This window comes from Anarhichas minor, unplaced genomic scaffold (genome assembly GCF_050575085.1).
Source record: "Anarhichas minor isolate MPS153535 unplaced genomic scaffold, ASM5057508v1 ptg000069l, whole genome shotgun sequence".
NCBI classification, from domain to species: domain Eukaryota; kingdom Metazoa; phylum Chordata; class Actinopteri; order Perciformes; family Anarhichadidae; genus Anarhichas; species Anarhichas minor.
This window is the reverse complement of record NW_027466515.1, coordinates 301,114-317,000: the sequence shown is the minus strand read 5'-3', so window position 1 is coordinate 317,000 and position 15,887 is coordinate 301,114. Positions and strand designations below refer to the sequence as shown.

Genomic DNA, 15,887 nt, shown 5'->3' with positions numbered 1-15,887 from the left:
CTTAGTTCCATTTCGACAGCAATGAGACAACATTTTGTCCAGAAATATGTCACATAAAGGTTTCATCCTAAAACTCTTTTTCTACAGATAAAAGGCACTGCTGGAATTCGAAGGAAGATCTTCAAAATGTATAATTTTTCCATGGCCCTAATCCTAAATGAATTACTCCTGTGACTCCTCAACCAAAATTAAACAGAATGTCCTGTCAACTAAACCCAACAATCCTGCAGGAGAAAGTAGCATCCTAAATACACAAAAAAAGAAGCTTGACAGCAAATGTTTTAATGTGTTTTAAGTGCTCAATTTATTCAACTTGCAACACATATATTTATCAAATATTTAAAACCTGTTAACAAATGTAGTAAAGCAGCTGAATCTCCAACAACCAGGAGAGTCTTAATGTTACTGCAGCATTAATAATATTTCACTTTACAGCTCATTGACACCAAAACCAGTTCAAACACTCTTAATCATGTTAAACAGTGACGCAGTGACACCAACACTAACCAATACGGACGTTGACTCGCTCCACATGCTGTGACAAGCTGTGACGTTCTGCATGCACACATTCACCCTCTGAAAAATACACAAACTGTATAAAATACTCAAATGAAAAACTGTACACCAGCACACAAACACATCACAACTGTCCGAGTGAGTGTGTGCCAGTCAGACAGACAGATCAAGGAGTGGCCTAAGGCACAATACACTGCAGGAAGTATGAACAAGCTTCCCCACATAAACTTGTGTCAAAGTAAATTTAAGTTCATCTGAAAAAGACATATTTCTAAAACCAAAAAATCTTACCGTTCTAAATCATGTATTCAGTGCACCCGAGGCTCTGTTCACAGTGTAAAAACATCAGATCTGATGCTGTAAGATCACAGGATGTGTTGACACTTCATGATAAAAGTGAACCAGGCAGTTTCATTTTTTTTTTTCACCTTTAACAGAGCATCATTCAACGTACCTGGAACAAAGAAAGACAGGATCTGAAATGGATCATGCTTTTTGTTGCAGTTTGTTGAGGTGCAGTTCTTCTGACGGCCAACAGATGCTGTTAAAAACACTATGCTCGTATTTAAGTGAAAGGGAAACCCACCCAATTTCTCTTTATAAATACAAGGCAATACAAAGTTCAGCTCCCAGGCAATATCACCTTTTCTAAGTACATCTGAGACCAGACTTTGAATGTGGCAGGCTGAAAACACCTGTCCAGGTGTTCAGTTTAAAATGACACATATATCGATCACAGACAGATATTGCCCTAAAGAGTTGGTCGAGACCAAAAACGGAGCTAAAAGAGAGTCAATATTGTACTTACATTCATCAGCTGGACACAAACATCCTTTGCTGCCCCAGAAGTTACATTGTTTTAGATCTTGTGTGCACAAGATAAAATAAATAAAATCTATAATCTTTTGGGACTTGAGGGCCTTCCTAGTATCCTGTAATAGTCATTGAATAAAACAGTCAATGCTAAGGCATGAGGTTTGAACCGAGCCATGAAGTGGCCTTGTCGTGAAAAATGCCACCGTGATAAACATTCAAGCTCTTACAGTTCAGGACAACAACAAACATTAACACAATAAATATACAGAAAGACTAAATCAACACATAACATCCAGAAGACAAATTAAACTATTAATTTGATTAGCACCAAACACAGCAGTGATGATATATTAGCTTTTAAATAAATATCAAACTGATGAGTAGTCTATTAATATGAAATTCAAGGTTATTTGTTGCACAGTAACACCTACTGTACGTGAAGTCAGAGAGGGATTAGTAGTTACACTCCACATCACATCATCAGACACCATCCACACTCTGCAGCAGCCAGGGGTTCACCTGGATAAACATATACACTGAAATACTGTCCTTCAGAATTAAACACACTCTGTACAGGTGAACAATGGTGGTTAAAACTATATATTTGTGTCTCTTTGTCGTCGTTTTCTGACTCTGTAGTTATTTGGCGTCTCTATGTGGCTGTTTTGTGTCTCTATGTAGTGGTTTTGTGTGTCTTTTAATTGTTTTCTGTCCCTTTGTGATCGTTTAGCAGCTATATGTGTCTCTATGGAGTTGTGCCTATTTGTGGTAATTTTGGGTCTGGGTACTCTCACAGTATCATTGTGCATTTAGACTTGTTTTTCATATTCGACCACACAGGTGAACCTGCTGGAATGAGGAAACACCTGGTCATGTTACATTCATTGCCAGTCTCACTTCTAACAGCATGTCAGATAAGGCTTCTTCATGGGCTGCTCTGAGGTTCATTTCACTGTCACACAGCTGCAGGAAACAAACTGTTTATAAAATGTAAAAGTAATACTTTAGTGTTTTATCTGCTGCTCTGAAAAAACAATGAACTGAAGTTTGAGGGCATTTTAGCTTCTATAGAGGCTGTGATTTTAAATCGCAGTGAACTGAACCAAACATTAATAAAATATTTTTGTTAGTTTAGTTAAGTGAAAAAAAAAGCATTCAAAAGACCTATAAAGGTCTGAATCAAAATAGGCACATTACTGAGTCAAGTCCAAGATATGATGAGAACAATAATTTTGAGACAAACTACCGTTTTGCAGTTCAAGCTTATGGAGTCTCCAGTGTGCCACTAGAACAATCATATCATTTCCCAGGATACGTAGATGTAGATTTACAATTATATATTTGGTGCTTTTGTCCAACGCGACATACAAATGAGGTGCAATCCGAGCTACAAATGGATTCGATTATCAACTATATTATTATTAATATTTCATGTAATGATATCTTTATTATTAATCTTTTTTGTATTATCAATTTAATTCCATATATTTTACATTTCACATTTATTAACTGATGAGAATATATAAAAGTTATTTAATTTGGCACACTCAAGACTCCAAATAAAAATAAATTTCTGAGCTGAACAGAACAACGGTCACATTGAGCACACAAGTAGTTTCTGGTAGAAAACATAGGAAAATTAAAAGAACATAATACAGTGGGTTGGATGGCAAACAGCAACAACAACATCATGACTTGTTTTTGTTCCTGTTTTGAAGCGGGATCACCAGGCAGCGTCGTTTTAATCATTAATATTAATGCACAAAAAGAAAAACCAAAATGTATTTTGCATAAAGAGCCTTTACACACACATCTTGCAAAAGTTGTTGTCGTTGGCTTGGGTTCGTTTTCCACGCCCGGCAGCGTTGCCCCCGGTGGCGGCCAGAGCAGCAGGTCTGCAGCTTTTTGGTCTACACGTTGATGGCGTGAGCGTGCTTCTTGCACAGAGGTTTGTCTTTCTTTGAGTAGAAAGGCTGGCCCTCAAGGTTCACATGGCAAACCTGCAGGTACAACAAATATTGTAAAGTTGTGCAAATTAATTTCACAGTGCTAATTTCTGGACAACACAGAACACTACAGTTTTCAGAGGGACTTTTTCTTCGGCAGAAAGATGTTCTGAATAAAAACTCTTGAGTGATTATTTTTATCCAGCGCAACAAAGACACTGTTTCTGCAAAAAGATGTTGCTGTTGAATTATGTAAATGCTATTTTCCAAAATGTTTGAGTGCCACAAACGTAATTGTTGACTTATTTTACAGGTGAAATGATGTTTGTTTCTGTTTCTCACCGCACAGACGAAGCAGGTGTCGTGCCAGGTGTGGCCCAGAGCCTCAATGAACTTATCACCCGCTTCAACAGGGAAGTCACAGCCATGACACTTAGTGCTGAAGAGTGAGATATAATCTGACAAGAGAGAGAGAGAGACAGAGACCATGTAACATGAAAATACAATCTGAACAGTTTATAGCCCGACCCCGTGTGAACATCGTTGTACCTTTTTCGCAGTACGGCTCTCCGTCCTCCATGTGGAAGAGGCTGTTTCCGAAGGGTTGGCCGCAGGCCGCGCAAACGAAGCAGGTGGTATGCCACGTCTGCCGCAGGGCGTGCATCACTTCCTGTAACACACATGACACAACGTGTCAGACGGGCTGAAGTGTGTGTATGTATGTGTGTGTGATAGCGAGCATTTAAAGGGCCATTGCAGTGTCTTCAACCATTTGCTACAAATAATATATTATTTCCATCACTGTTAACCTGAATGCTGTACCGCATCAATGTCAGAATGCACTGCAGGTATACAGGTGGACAGGTAGGAAAGTGGAGCATCTCACCCCCATAATCTTGGTGTTGCAGCGGGCACAGGTCGGAGCGAAGAACTCCTCGTAACAGTTCTCGCAGTAGACGTTGTTCTGCTCCTCCACGAAGCTGGCGTCAGCCAGAGACATGTGGCAGTAGTGACAGTTAAACTCCTCGGGGTGCCAGGACCGGCCGAGGGCCACCAGGAAGGGGCCCCTGGAAACACCAACAACAACAGGCTCTCAGGTTCAGTCAGTTTGAGGTGACATGTTTTTATGATGTTCTGACTTTAAGCTACCTGCATTCTTCTTGTTTTTCATCACTTTTTAAATTTGCATCCTTAGATGTCCAAAATAAATAAACTTAATACTTAACAACCATAATCAAATTGATTTATCATTATTAGAAACTCTTTAAATCAGGAAGTTTCGTTGAGATTGAGACCTTGTTTTCAAGAGAATTATTCATAATCATAAAAAAAGCCAGAAAACACAATCGAATAAAAACTGCCAGAGGAATGAACAAATACATCTTGAGGACAGTTATTATTAATGGAAAAATGTATGTGAATTTAAGGTAAAGAAAATAAAAAATAGAGATTCAGTTTCACAGTGATTAGCATTATTACGGTAATATACATATTCATATACTGTACATATACCCATTCATTAACAAAACATATTTATCTGTATGACAAAGCAGTCCAAACCAGAATACAGTGCAGCATAATATCATATATAATCAAAAATTGTGTAAATTACCTGATGATGCTGTTACAGGACCCACACAGAGGCGTGCGGCTGCTGGCGGCATACCTCTCCGCCCTTTGGGCCACACCCCTCGCCACAGGTGAGAATGGGGCGGGGCTTGGTGTGATGGGGGCGGGGCTAGGAGCTGCAGGTGCGGAGGGAGAGCGGTTGGGGATGTATGCTGGAGGAGGAGGTGCGCCCTGGGGAAGCGGCTGAATCTTCATGGTGGTTGTTGTCTTACTGGGGTCGAACTTGCCGGCGAAGTTGGTGTCGGACACCCAGGGGGGTCGGTTAGAGGAATCGGGGCCACCTGGAGCCGGGGATTGGGCAGCAGCTGGAGGGCGGGACTGAAGTGGAGCAGGAGGTGGAGCTGAAGCTGGAGGAGAAGAAAACGATTTGTGTAAAAGTTTCGAATCTAGTGAAATCACAACAATAACTGTGTTTTACAGGTGTTCTCACCTGGTTGCGAGGGGTAGATGCACGCGGTGCTGACCACCTTGGGAGGGGGGGAGCCAAGAGGGATCTGAATGGAGCTCTGCTGAGTGGGCGGGGCCTGTTGCGTGGGGGGCTGCTGGTACTGCTGTGGGATTGGCTGCTGGTACTGCTGCGGGATTGGCTGCTGGTACTGCTGCGGGATTGGCTGCTGGTACTGCTGCGGGATTGGCTGCTGATACTGCTGCGGGATTGGCTGCTGATACTGCTGCGGCATTGGCTGCTGATACTGCTGTGGGATTGGCTGGTACTGCTGCGGAGGCGGGGCTTGTGGAGCCTGATGCATGGCAGGAGGCTGACCATATTGGCTAGAGAGGGATGAAAGATTGTTGATTCATCATCAGGATTTTGTGAACAGTTGGTTTTGAGCCTCCTGCAACTTTAAACTCATTAAAGAGATCAACTTGTAGTTTAAACATCAGTCTAAATGTGCACAAATTCTTACCTGACTTCTTTCCATGTGTCAGGCACCGATTTGTTAATTTGCAGGTCAAAAGTCGTCTCGGATACATAAAACTATCTTTGACGTTGTATTAAAATGCTGTTGTATGTAATCTAGTAATTTCTATTTTTCAACTTCATCATTTGACCTGCAAATCACCAAATCAGTGTTTACTGGGTTGTGTAAATCTTAGCTATGTATACAGAAAATACATACACAAGATACTTAAAAGTTAGTGGAAGTTTTAATAAAGAAAGCTGAGGAAAACCAGCCTGGAAGAAATGAGTGTCAGTATCTTCACAATTAAGATAAAGATGAAAATGTGACAGCTGGACTGTCATCTTTCAGAGCCAGTTTCAGAGATTCAGCATGTTATTCAGCTGATGAATGGATGAAGTTGTTACTCCACAGTTACATGGTCCTGGACTGAGCGATGCACCAGCGGTGGCAGGGTTAGGAGTTCGATTCCCATCAGGGTTATCCATTTTAAAATAAAGGCCTCAGTCTGCTTCAAACTAAGTGTTTGTTGGATCTTCTAACATTGTCTGAAACTCTCTTTTTGATGGCGCAATCAGGTCGGACTCTTACTCCAACTTTACACAGAGATGATTCATTTTTCATTCTTTAACTACTTCTATTATATCTGTAATATATATTATAATATATATATTGATTTAGAAATGATTTTTGACTGAAAACAAAATAATTACGTCCAGAGTTTAGCAGTGTGGTGTTTGATATTCCATACTAACATGCTATTTTTCAGAATTGTGTGCATCGTTAAATGCTGCAGAAAGCAGCCGCTAAACGGGTTGCAATGTAATTGCTCGTGGCAACTCCTCACCGTCAATGTACGACCACTAAAAGGACTTGTTTCTGCCACTGACAGGCTCAAATTGTTATTATAGGTGTTCAATTATGTAAAGAACCCTACAGAGAAATAAAACTTCTTTACCTTTTGCTTGATCCGGTCTGTTTGCACTTTTAGTGGACGTACATTGACGGTGAGGAATTACCAGATATGATTACATTGCAGCCTTTTTAGCAGGTACTCCCTGGAGCAATGTCAAAAATTGTTGCACCCAATAGTCATTTAGACACAGAAACATGATAAAATAGGGTCCAGGTTGAAAAATACCAAAGTTACCCTTTAAGGTTGTGCTAATTTTAACTCCTTTATATACTGTTGGGTAGTCTAATCTACAGCAATGCATCATATTCTACAAGATCTTTTCAGCTTTGTGACGATGCATTTTCCAGCTGACCCAAGAGACATTTTAACTAGTTTATTTATCTTAAAAAGTAGGAGCCAAGCAGAATGGAGTATTCACCCAGACCAAGGTATAAAGTAGCATAACAGACCTTAGACGAGGTCGAACGACGTCATACACACTAGTTAACGTGAAGCATACTGAGGCCTTAAGTCCGCTCATGGTTCTGCAAAGAGAGTTTTAGATGAAGAAGCCTCCGTTTGATGGCAGATGTTGTGTTACAGAGCATAGGACAAGAGGCAGCGTGAAGTGAAATAGAAACGCTGGCAGCATGTGGATTCGAGCGCTGGATCCCTGCAGGTGTCGGTACCTGGAGACTGCAGCTCTGTGCTGGAGGCTGTAACCAGCGGCAGACTGGCGCTTCAGGCTGCAGGTGTAGAGACAACAACAGCAGTGGTCACCATGATGATCTGCATCTCCACCAGGGTCACGCCTACTGCTGACGACGCTTCAGTGGGCTGTTTTCTAACCACAGCTGCCTTTTTAAGATTGTGTTTGTTATGTTTCTCAGCCTCTAAGTAACATGTTCTCAGATTTATCTGTTGTCCCAAAAACAGCAAAAGAAGCCCTGAGATATAACAACAAAGTATGTCTCACTCAGAACATCATCAGCACCATCAAAGAGCCAACAAACAAGCACATGAAAACACTTCGACCCCTTTTAGATGACATCCTGTGAGTTCCAGATGTCCCACCAGCCTTGAACGCAACACACCTGTCTCACCACAAACTCAAAATCCTCCAGTAGCACGGGTTAAAACACAACATCATATTGCTGACGTATTGTCAGTAGAGATTTGCTTATGAATGCAAACAGAGGGTCAATATAGTATTTCTGCAAAATTTTAAGTAAAATAAAATCAAGAGGAACAATATTTGTTAATTAAACGCAAGAATAGTTAGACATTACTGTCATGAAAAGACAGTGAAGCGTTCTTTTAAATGTTTCAGGTCAACATAAATCAATCATGCTTCCATTAACCTGCGAAATAAAGTCACCAGAAAACAGGCAAATATCCTGTATCCTGTAAGAATATGTTTTTCTTCCGGTCAACAAATCTCATGTTTGGACTCAAACCAACAACATGTTCATGGGTTTCTCAGTACTTTCTGACTTCCTGTCTAAGCTCCAAGATGAACACACGATACTTGTTGGTTTATAATGCTGGTGTGAGTCTGCACATATGAACACAATATAAAGCCCACAGCTGATTGGTTACCTGTGAGGGGCGGGGTCAGGTGAAGCTGGGTTCAAAGGCTGCGGAGAGACGGGGGCGGAGCCGGCAGAAGCTGGAGCATGCTCAGTAGGGCTAAAGCACAGGAAGCGTTAGGACAGCAGTGAGAGAGACAGAGACACTCAGAGCTGGAATCATGATATATACAGTTTACACTGCACATTTACAGTATATATTTAGACATGCAGTCGTTACAACCCTGCTTGCACATATATGCTGTTTAGATCAGATTAGTGAAAGTTCAGATCAGATTAGTTGAAGCATGAAAAGAGAAAAATATAGAACATTGTTATTGTCTCATGCACAAATCAAAAAGCTCGATATTGCTCGTTAAAAATCTGATCAAATTAATTCAATATGATACTCAAATTAGCTGGTAACATTGTTTTTTAATTTTCTAAATGATCTGTATATAGGTGTGCATCGGGGGGGCTTCAGTATTTATAAAATTCATTAAGACAAACGTATTTCTTTGTGTTTTATCTTTCTGTGAGTCACGTCTGAGCTGCTGCCCTTCAGGATGACTTAGAGACAAAAGGGAAAAACCACAGTCTCTTTATTGGCGGATAAAAGCTTGACCTCCGCTCCTATTGATTCACGTTGAGTCATTACAAAGCGAACACAGACTGACGGGAGGATGGTGGGGGCAGCAGGGATCGATTCTGCATAATGGAGGGATGATTAAATAAGTGTGCGGAGCAGAGAGAGCTCCATCCATCAGTGTTCAGGATGGAGGAGGAGGGGGGAGGGTTAAAAGCTTTGTCCGTCCACTCAGAGACCTCCACGCTCTGATATAGAGCGTCTGATTCTCCATCAGCTCGGCTTCTATTTCACAAACACTTTGACAACAAAAGCAGCTAAAACACAAGGAAAACAAACTGAGAGAGCAACAGGAGACATGGAATAAAAATCCTCATTTAGCCAGAAACTCCAGATATTTGGTCCAAATTTAAAGACAGACTTTATATCTTCTGCAGTCGCAGGATGTTTTATACAACCTCTCGGTTACTTCTTGTAAAGGTCTGTTGAGTATTTACATACTGAAATGTTTCCTTAAATCTTTCAATTCATTAAATTGAACCTGCTGCAGAACAAAACATATGTCATAGTGTTTGGTCTTGAAACGATCTGCAGGCCAGGTTTAAACGCTGATTTTAAACTTAAAATGAAGGAAGTGGTAACTGCAGTTGCTTCAATTAAATAACAAACGCGTACATGCTGCTTTGTTATGACATGTATTTGTATTTATCGTCATGTCTGTTGTTGCTGCTGCGACTTGCATGACATTTTTCTACATAAAAAATGACTTCAACCATCAACATAGTCAGCAAATATATTTTCTGCTAATCTACAGTATTTTCTGTTAATCAACTAATTGATTAATATCCTGATTGTTTCAGCTGCACTTGTATAAACAAAACATAATATTTTATAAACTCCTTTTAGTGAGTAGAAATCTCTTTTGAATTTGATTAGTAAAGTAACTAAAGCTGTCAGATAAATGTAGTGACATGAAGAGAAAATACTCAAGTAAAATACAAGTACTTCACATTAGTACTTGCGAACAGTACTAATTAAGCTCTCAATCTCATCACTGTGTTTCAATGCGAACATTCAGGCCGTGAATAAGAAAAACTTTGTTTGAGAACTGAGACCTCTCTGATACAAGTCTGTGATCCAGGAATTAAAATCGATTATTCATGTCAATATAACTGTAATGGAGGATTGTGCTCTTCATACTGGAGACTCTTTCCCCTGTTATTGTTCCCCTGGTGACAGTCACAGTCAGGCCAAAATGCTCTAATGCTCTCTTTGATCAATCAATACCAAGTTTGATCAATACAAAAAGGATTCATGTGATCTCATGTCAGACGGCAAAACCTTTGTGTTTGTCAGTCCCACTGCTCCCCCTTCTGGAGAAACCAGATCTTTACATCGGACTCATAACTAATCAATAACTTACTATGATTCTGCCGACATAACAAATCTCCAACCTGCAACCAGCTAAATCATTGTATGATTCGTTAATGTTGACTCCACACTCCAGCTTATTTTCAGTGGTAAAACATGTTCTACTGGTGGTTTAAGAATAGGACAATAAAGATTTCATTAAGATAGATTAATTTAATCACAATTAAGAAGTCTACATGCTAACCTATCACAACAGTGATCAGTGTTGCCTTTATTTCAGATTATAACTAATTATAATTATTATTCTGATTATTATTATTGTTATGAACTATTATTATCACTGTTGATGGTGTAGCCGGTCGAGGTGGAGCTGATTTAAATCAAATACTTGAAATAAGTTAATATTTGGTAGTTAAACCCTCACGACATATTATTTTATGAACTCATTATAGGTTCTATGTGTACAATTCTAAGTAACTAAGCTGTCAGATAAATGTCGTGGGGTATAAAGTACAATGCTTCCTTAAAGATGTAGTGAGGTAGAAGTATAAAGTAGCAGAAAACGTAAATACTTCAGTAAAGTACTTGAGTAAATGTACTGTCCACCGCTGCTGTATTTCAAAATAAAAGTCTAAAAGCAGGCCAAGATGAGTTTACCTGAACGTTCAGGATCATTTTAAGACAGAGGTGACCTATAGGGGCAGTGAGAAGAGGTGAGGGGCGGGGCAAGGTGTTCGGGGGCGGGGCAGAGTGTACAGGTGAGCAGCCGGTGGGGAGGGGGGGTCTGCAGCTGTCTAATGGAGCTCTGCTGCCTACCTGCTCGTCCTCAGAGCCTCCTCCTCCTCCTCCTCCCCTGGTACTGTAACAGACAAAACAAAGCGGAGAGCAGACATCAGTGAGCATCCTCAGTTTAAAGTTAGTGAGGCAGGTAAGTCAGCTTTAATAGAAACACAAATTAAAATGTTCAAACAGTATTCTCCCCTGTCATACAACACCGTGGGCACGTTGACTAAATTAAAGTTTAAATAACTTTTTCTTCTTTTGGGGCCAAACTATTTCAAATGTAAATATTATATTTGGTGTCTGGATTATACAGTTTTTATCTCTGTTAAAATAGTTATTATTGAAGGAAAACATTATCAACAGCTGATTCAGACTTCAGACAACGGTGGTGTACATTTATAGGAAAACTTCAGACTCAAATAAAAAGAAACAGGAAACTTACAGGACTCAGTGCCGGTCATGTGGGCCAGGGCCCGGAAGGACTTGGACTGCATGTTGACTGCACAGCTGCGACGGCCCCATTCGCCCAGGGCCGGGTCCTTCTCTGCACTCTGGACGGCCTGATAGACCGGGGAGTCGCTGTCTACAAGACCATCTTTAACTGGGAGAGGACTGCAACCCCCCCCCCGACACCAAACCAAGTCAATACCAGGACACTAAAGCTCGAGTGGACTTTAAGGAGAGTGTTTGTATTTTGGGTGGATGAGGGTAAAGTGTTTGATGCCCTGCCGCCTTTTCACTAAAACCTGGAAAACGAGCTGGTGTTGATTTGATCATGCATGAAAATGAAAATAAAGATGAAAATGGAGACAGTGGATGCAAATGAGAGGAAGAGCAAAATATGAGAAATAAAACATTTTGTAATGAGTTTCAGGATGAGTTTGTTAGACACAGATGTATCCCACTAAAAGAAGGAGAAAAGGGTTCAGAACATCCAGTTTGTGACCAGTAACACCAGTTTAACGTCTTTCCTTCAGCCTGTTTAATGTTTCTTTTTATTTCCTTTACTCAGCGTTTTTTCATCTGTTTAGTTTTGTATTCCGACGCTGTTTCTCAGTAAATGAGAGTTTGATGACTGGAGAGACGATAAGGAGGAGGACGAACGCAACACACACGAGTGCAATTGGTTTTCCAGTGAAGCTCGTCCTGTGTACAGCTGGATGGTTTCGTTCAGACTGACATTTAAATTAAAGCCGGGTGTAAAAGTAGAGCATGAATGAAGACTGCATGTAGATGTCCAGAGCAATTATAATGTTTTTGTTCTCTCGGGGGAGAGAAAGAGAGAGAGCGGTTTTTCATGCATACACTGCAGCACAAATCCTGATGCAATTTTCCAGCAGCATGGAGAATTGATTGGTCGTGTGAGAAGAGGAAGAAGAACACACAGCAGTATTTCTCCCCATAATTGCCATAACACACAACACACTACAACACACTACAACAACAGATGGATCTCTGTAATGCTTCAGAGAGTAAAACACGGCACTTAATGAGCTGTTTTTAACATGCAGACCATGTTTGAAGGATACCGCCCTGCAACCACAGATTTAATCTGAAGGTAAATCTAGAAGATGTCCATGTAATATAGGTGATGTCTGAGGTTATGAATCACATCTGATATTGTAATCCCGTATCTGAATGAGATGTGAATGCGTGGTTGCTCATAGACTCTTGTTAGTGACTTAATGCTTCAAATACTTCAAATCACACATTCACCGCATGAACACAAACACTGCAGCAGCACCAACAACTCTAAACGCACCCCGAACAAACTGCTTTAAAACCTCCAACGATCACATAAATCACAACACTGCAGCAACATTTGTACAATCACTGTTTTCTTCTTTCTAACCTTCAGAAATCATCAAGACAAAAGAGTCAGAACTAATGTCGGCTAATAAGAAGGAGGAAGAGGAGGAGGAGGAGGAGGAGGAGGAGAGGAGGAGGAGGAGAGGACTGGGCAACAAGAGAGTGTTTGGGATTTAACTACTTTAATATCCACCATCTTAAAAGAAAGAATAAATATACAGAGAGACTGAGAAAAGTGGTGATGACGAGGAGGGGATACAAGAAGGAGGGAGTGAAGAGAGTCAACCCTGAAGTGATGTTAATATATACAACTAATTTGTTTTGCCAAATATGATTTTTAAGGAAAATACAACTGCTGACTGGAATATGTTTCATATTTATAAAGTGAAGGAAGTGTGACATGTTTGTAAATTATTAGTATTTAAACATTATTTGAGTGTTTAGAAAGGAGGATGATCTTGTCAGAATATACGCTCACTAAACACTACACAAAATTGTTATTTAATCTTTCTTTAAATTAACAAAAAAAATGTGGTCAGCAAAATACCTCAGTATTTGGCAATTATTTCAAGGAAAATTGACGGTATATAAATGTAATTTTGAAGAGGAAGATGAGAAAGTAGGAGAAGCTGGAAGTATCGGAAGAAGTAAGAGGAGGCAAAGGAAGAAGGATGGATCTTTGGTGAGGAAGAGGAGTACACGGAGTGATGGTGAGGAGCACAAACACAACAGAAGAGAATAAAAAGGACGACAGTGGTGGAGGAGGATGACGAGGAAGAGGAGGTGTTCTTACCCGCCGTCGTGCCCCTTCCCCTGCGTCTGCCCTGCGATTACGTCCATGATGGCGTCCTGCGAGTACATGCTGATGGGCGTGTTGTACTGGGCGTGGATGATGGTGGCCTTGCCGCCGGGGCCCTTCACCTCGATGGGCCTTTGGGTGGGGAGGGCGGCGGGGTTGAAGCCGGCACTGTTGTTGGCAGGAGGGGCGACGTGGCGGTGACGGAGAGAGAGGGAGGAGAGGACGAAGGAGGACGTAGAGGTGGAGGAAAAGGTAGAGGGGAAGTGTGTGAGGGAAGGTGGGCGATGTAGCTGACGGAGTTAAAAAGAAGAAACATCCAGCCATGCTCACAGCAAACATCTAATGCAACAATTTAATGCTTCCATCAAAAGTCTGTTCTCATGAGAAACAGCTCATAGAGCATCACTGAACTCTTCTCTGGTTTATTTAAAAATCCAACATCCATCCATCTCTATGAGCCTGTCCACACCAAATCCCACATTTTTGTATTTCGTGGTGCATTGCAGAACATTGTGTTAGTTTCAGCAGCTTCACATTGTCTTTGTAGTTTCTGTTGTAACTAAAGCTTGAAAATATTTACACCATTACAGTTTCAACCTCTACAAAGTCCATTAATCCGATTTATGAACGTTTCCTCGTTGTCTGTCACGGATCAACTTTAAGTCCTTTACAGCTCCGGAAACAAGCAGGAAAAAGCATCAAACCAACCAAGCACACCAGGACATAAACACTCAGTTACAGATTATAAACCTGATTTGATCTGTTGTGTTCATCCTTCGCATTAATCAAGCCTCATGCATGTTCAAACTGTTCAACCGGAACATCAGATAAAATGCGTCAAACTGTGACCTTTATTTAAATGCCAAAGAGACGTAACATAGATGATTGTATCAGTCCATAGCACAGCAGAGATTTAATCAATTGTACCCCCCGCCCATTTATTTAAATATATGGCTGTGTCTGAGGATGCATGCAGAGCCAATCAGCACACCACAAACACCAGAGGAACATTAAAACATTCACAAAAACCCAGACGGAGATTCTGATGGCTAATTAACTCACTGCTACTGAATTAGCTGGAGACTCATTTGTCTCTTAGTTTTAAAGAAGCCATCACTCTCTTGGTAATGAACAACAACTTTTCAGTCTGAAACACACAGCAAACCATGATGATGCAGATTCACGCTGCACAGACAGCAGAAAATGTCCTTTGGTAGAAAACTATTGGTTCTTGTTTTAGCTTGTGCGGAGTACCAGGTGGGTTTAAGACGTACTGCGAAGTTAATCAAACATACCTGGTTGTGACTGACTGACGGTGTCTAAATGGCTCATAAACTCCACCCATCCGGTGCTCCCTGCAGGTTAAACCAAATTCTAAAAAACACTTGGAGGTATAATTTATAGTAACTGGGATTTTAGAGAGAAAATAAAGGGATACTTCAGAAGAACTCCATCAATAATGACCCATGTACCCGAACCAACATGTCGGGCTTCTGCTACATTCTTCATCTTCTATTTTAGGGAATTTTGTGAGGCACCCCGAAGTGCTTGTCGGATCATCGAGGAGGAGTCTGGAACCTCCTCCTCATATCTGTCAAACATCAGACGACATTTTTAACTTCCAGAAACCGACAACCTGACATTCACAGACACTTAACATTGTGATTGTTCAGCTGTGTGGAGATGTGACAGTAAACTGGGATTAAACTTTTATCTCAGCTCTCTTTTTTCATTCTTTTATTCTGAAATTTCCTCTGAAAACGGACCAGTCGAGGGCAATGTTCTATAAGGGGGCAGGGAAACCACTGGGGCTGATGGGATACGTCTTTAAAACAGAGGCAACCAACTAGTCCCACCATGGTTTTTATTTGCTTTTGGTAACTTTACCCAGTAATCTATTATTGGACATGTATGTACTGATGACTGAAAAAGGCCACAGGCAGCACTTCATCCCAACAGGGAACACAAAGACACCCACAGAGCCAAACCATGCCTTAAAAAGGACCAAACGACACAAGATGCACTCAGCAGGAGAGGATACTAACTTGGGAGCAGCTGGGGAGAAAATCTTGTTTGACCGACATCGAAAGGGCAGAAGAAAGAGAAGATGAAGTCATTAGAAAACACGTGCACATGTTTGCTTTGTGAGCAGGACAACGTCCGCTACAGAGAGGAAAGAAGAATAAAGGTCAGAGGTCAGAGATGAACCCAATGTCCTCGCACTACTCTCGAGGCTGCAGAGCTGTCAGATCTGTGAGCGAAGAGAG

The 15,887-nt window shown here is 41.0% G+C and overlaps 1 protein-coding gene across 1 annotated transcript in view; it reads right to left on the bottom strand.

The window, feature by feature from the left end:
• Nucleotides 1-3,242: 3,242 nt before the first annotated feature.
• The window catches only part of LOC142934575 (LIM domain-binding protein 3-like), a 28,707-nt gene continuing 16,062 nt past the window's right edge, over nt 3,243-15,887 (bottom strand). The window contains exons 4-13 of the mRNA XM_076078986.1: nt 15,666-15,688; nt 13,615-13,788; nt 8,304-8,393; nt 7,394-7,450; nt 5,338-5,678; nt 4,891-5,254; nt 4,165-4,345; nt 3,828-3,948; nt 3,621-3,736; nt 3,243-3,332 (exon numbers count right to left, since the gene is read on the bottom strand). Coding sequence (XP_075935101.1) covers nt 3,243-3,332; nt 3,621-3,736; nt 3,828-3,948; nt 4,165-4,345; nt 4,891-5,254; nt 5,338-5,678; nt 7,394-7,450; nt 8,304-8,393; nt 13,615-13,788; nt 15,666-15,688 — 1,557 coding nt within the window. The remainder of the gene's footprint in view (nt 3,333-3,620; nt 3,737-3,827; nt 3,949-4,164; nt 4,346-4,890; nt 5,255-5,337; nt 5,679-7,393; nt 7,451-8,303; nt 8,394-13,614; nt 13,789-15,665; nt 15,689-15,887) is intronic.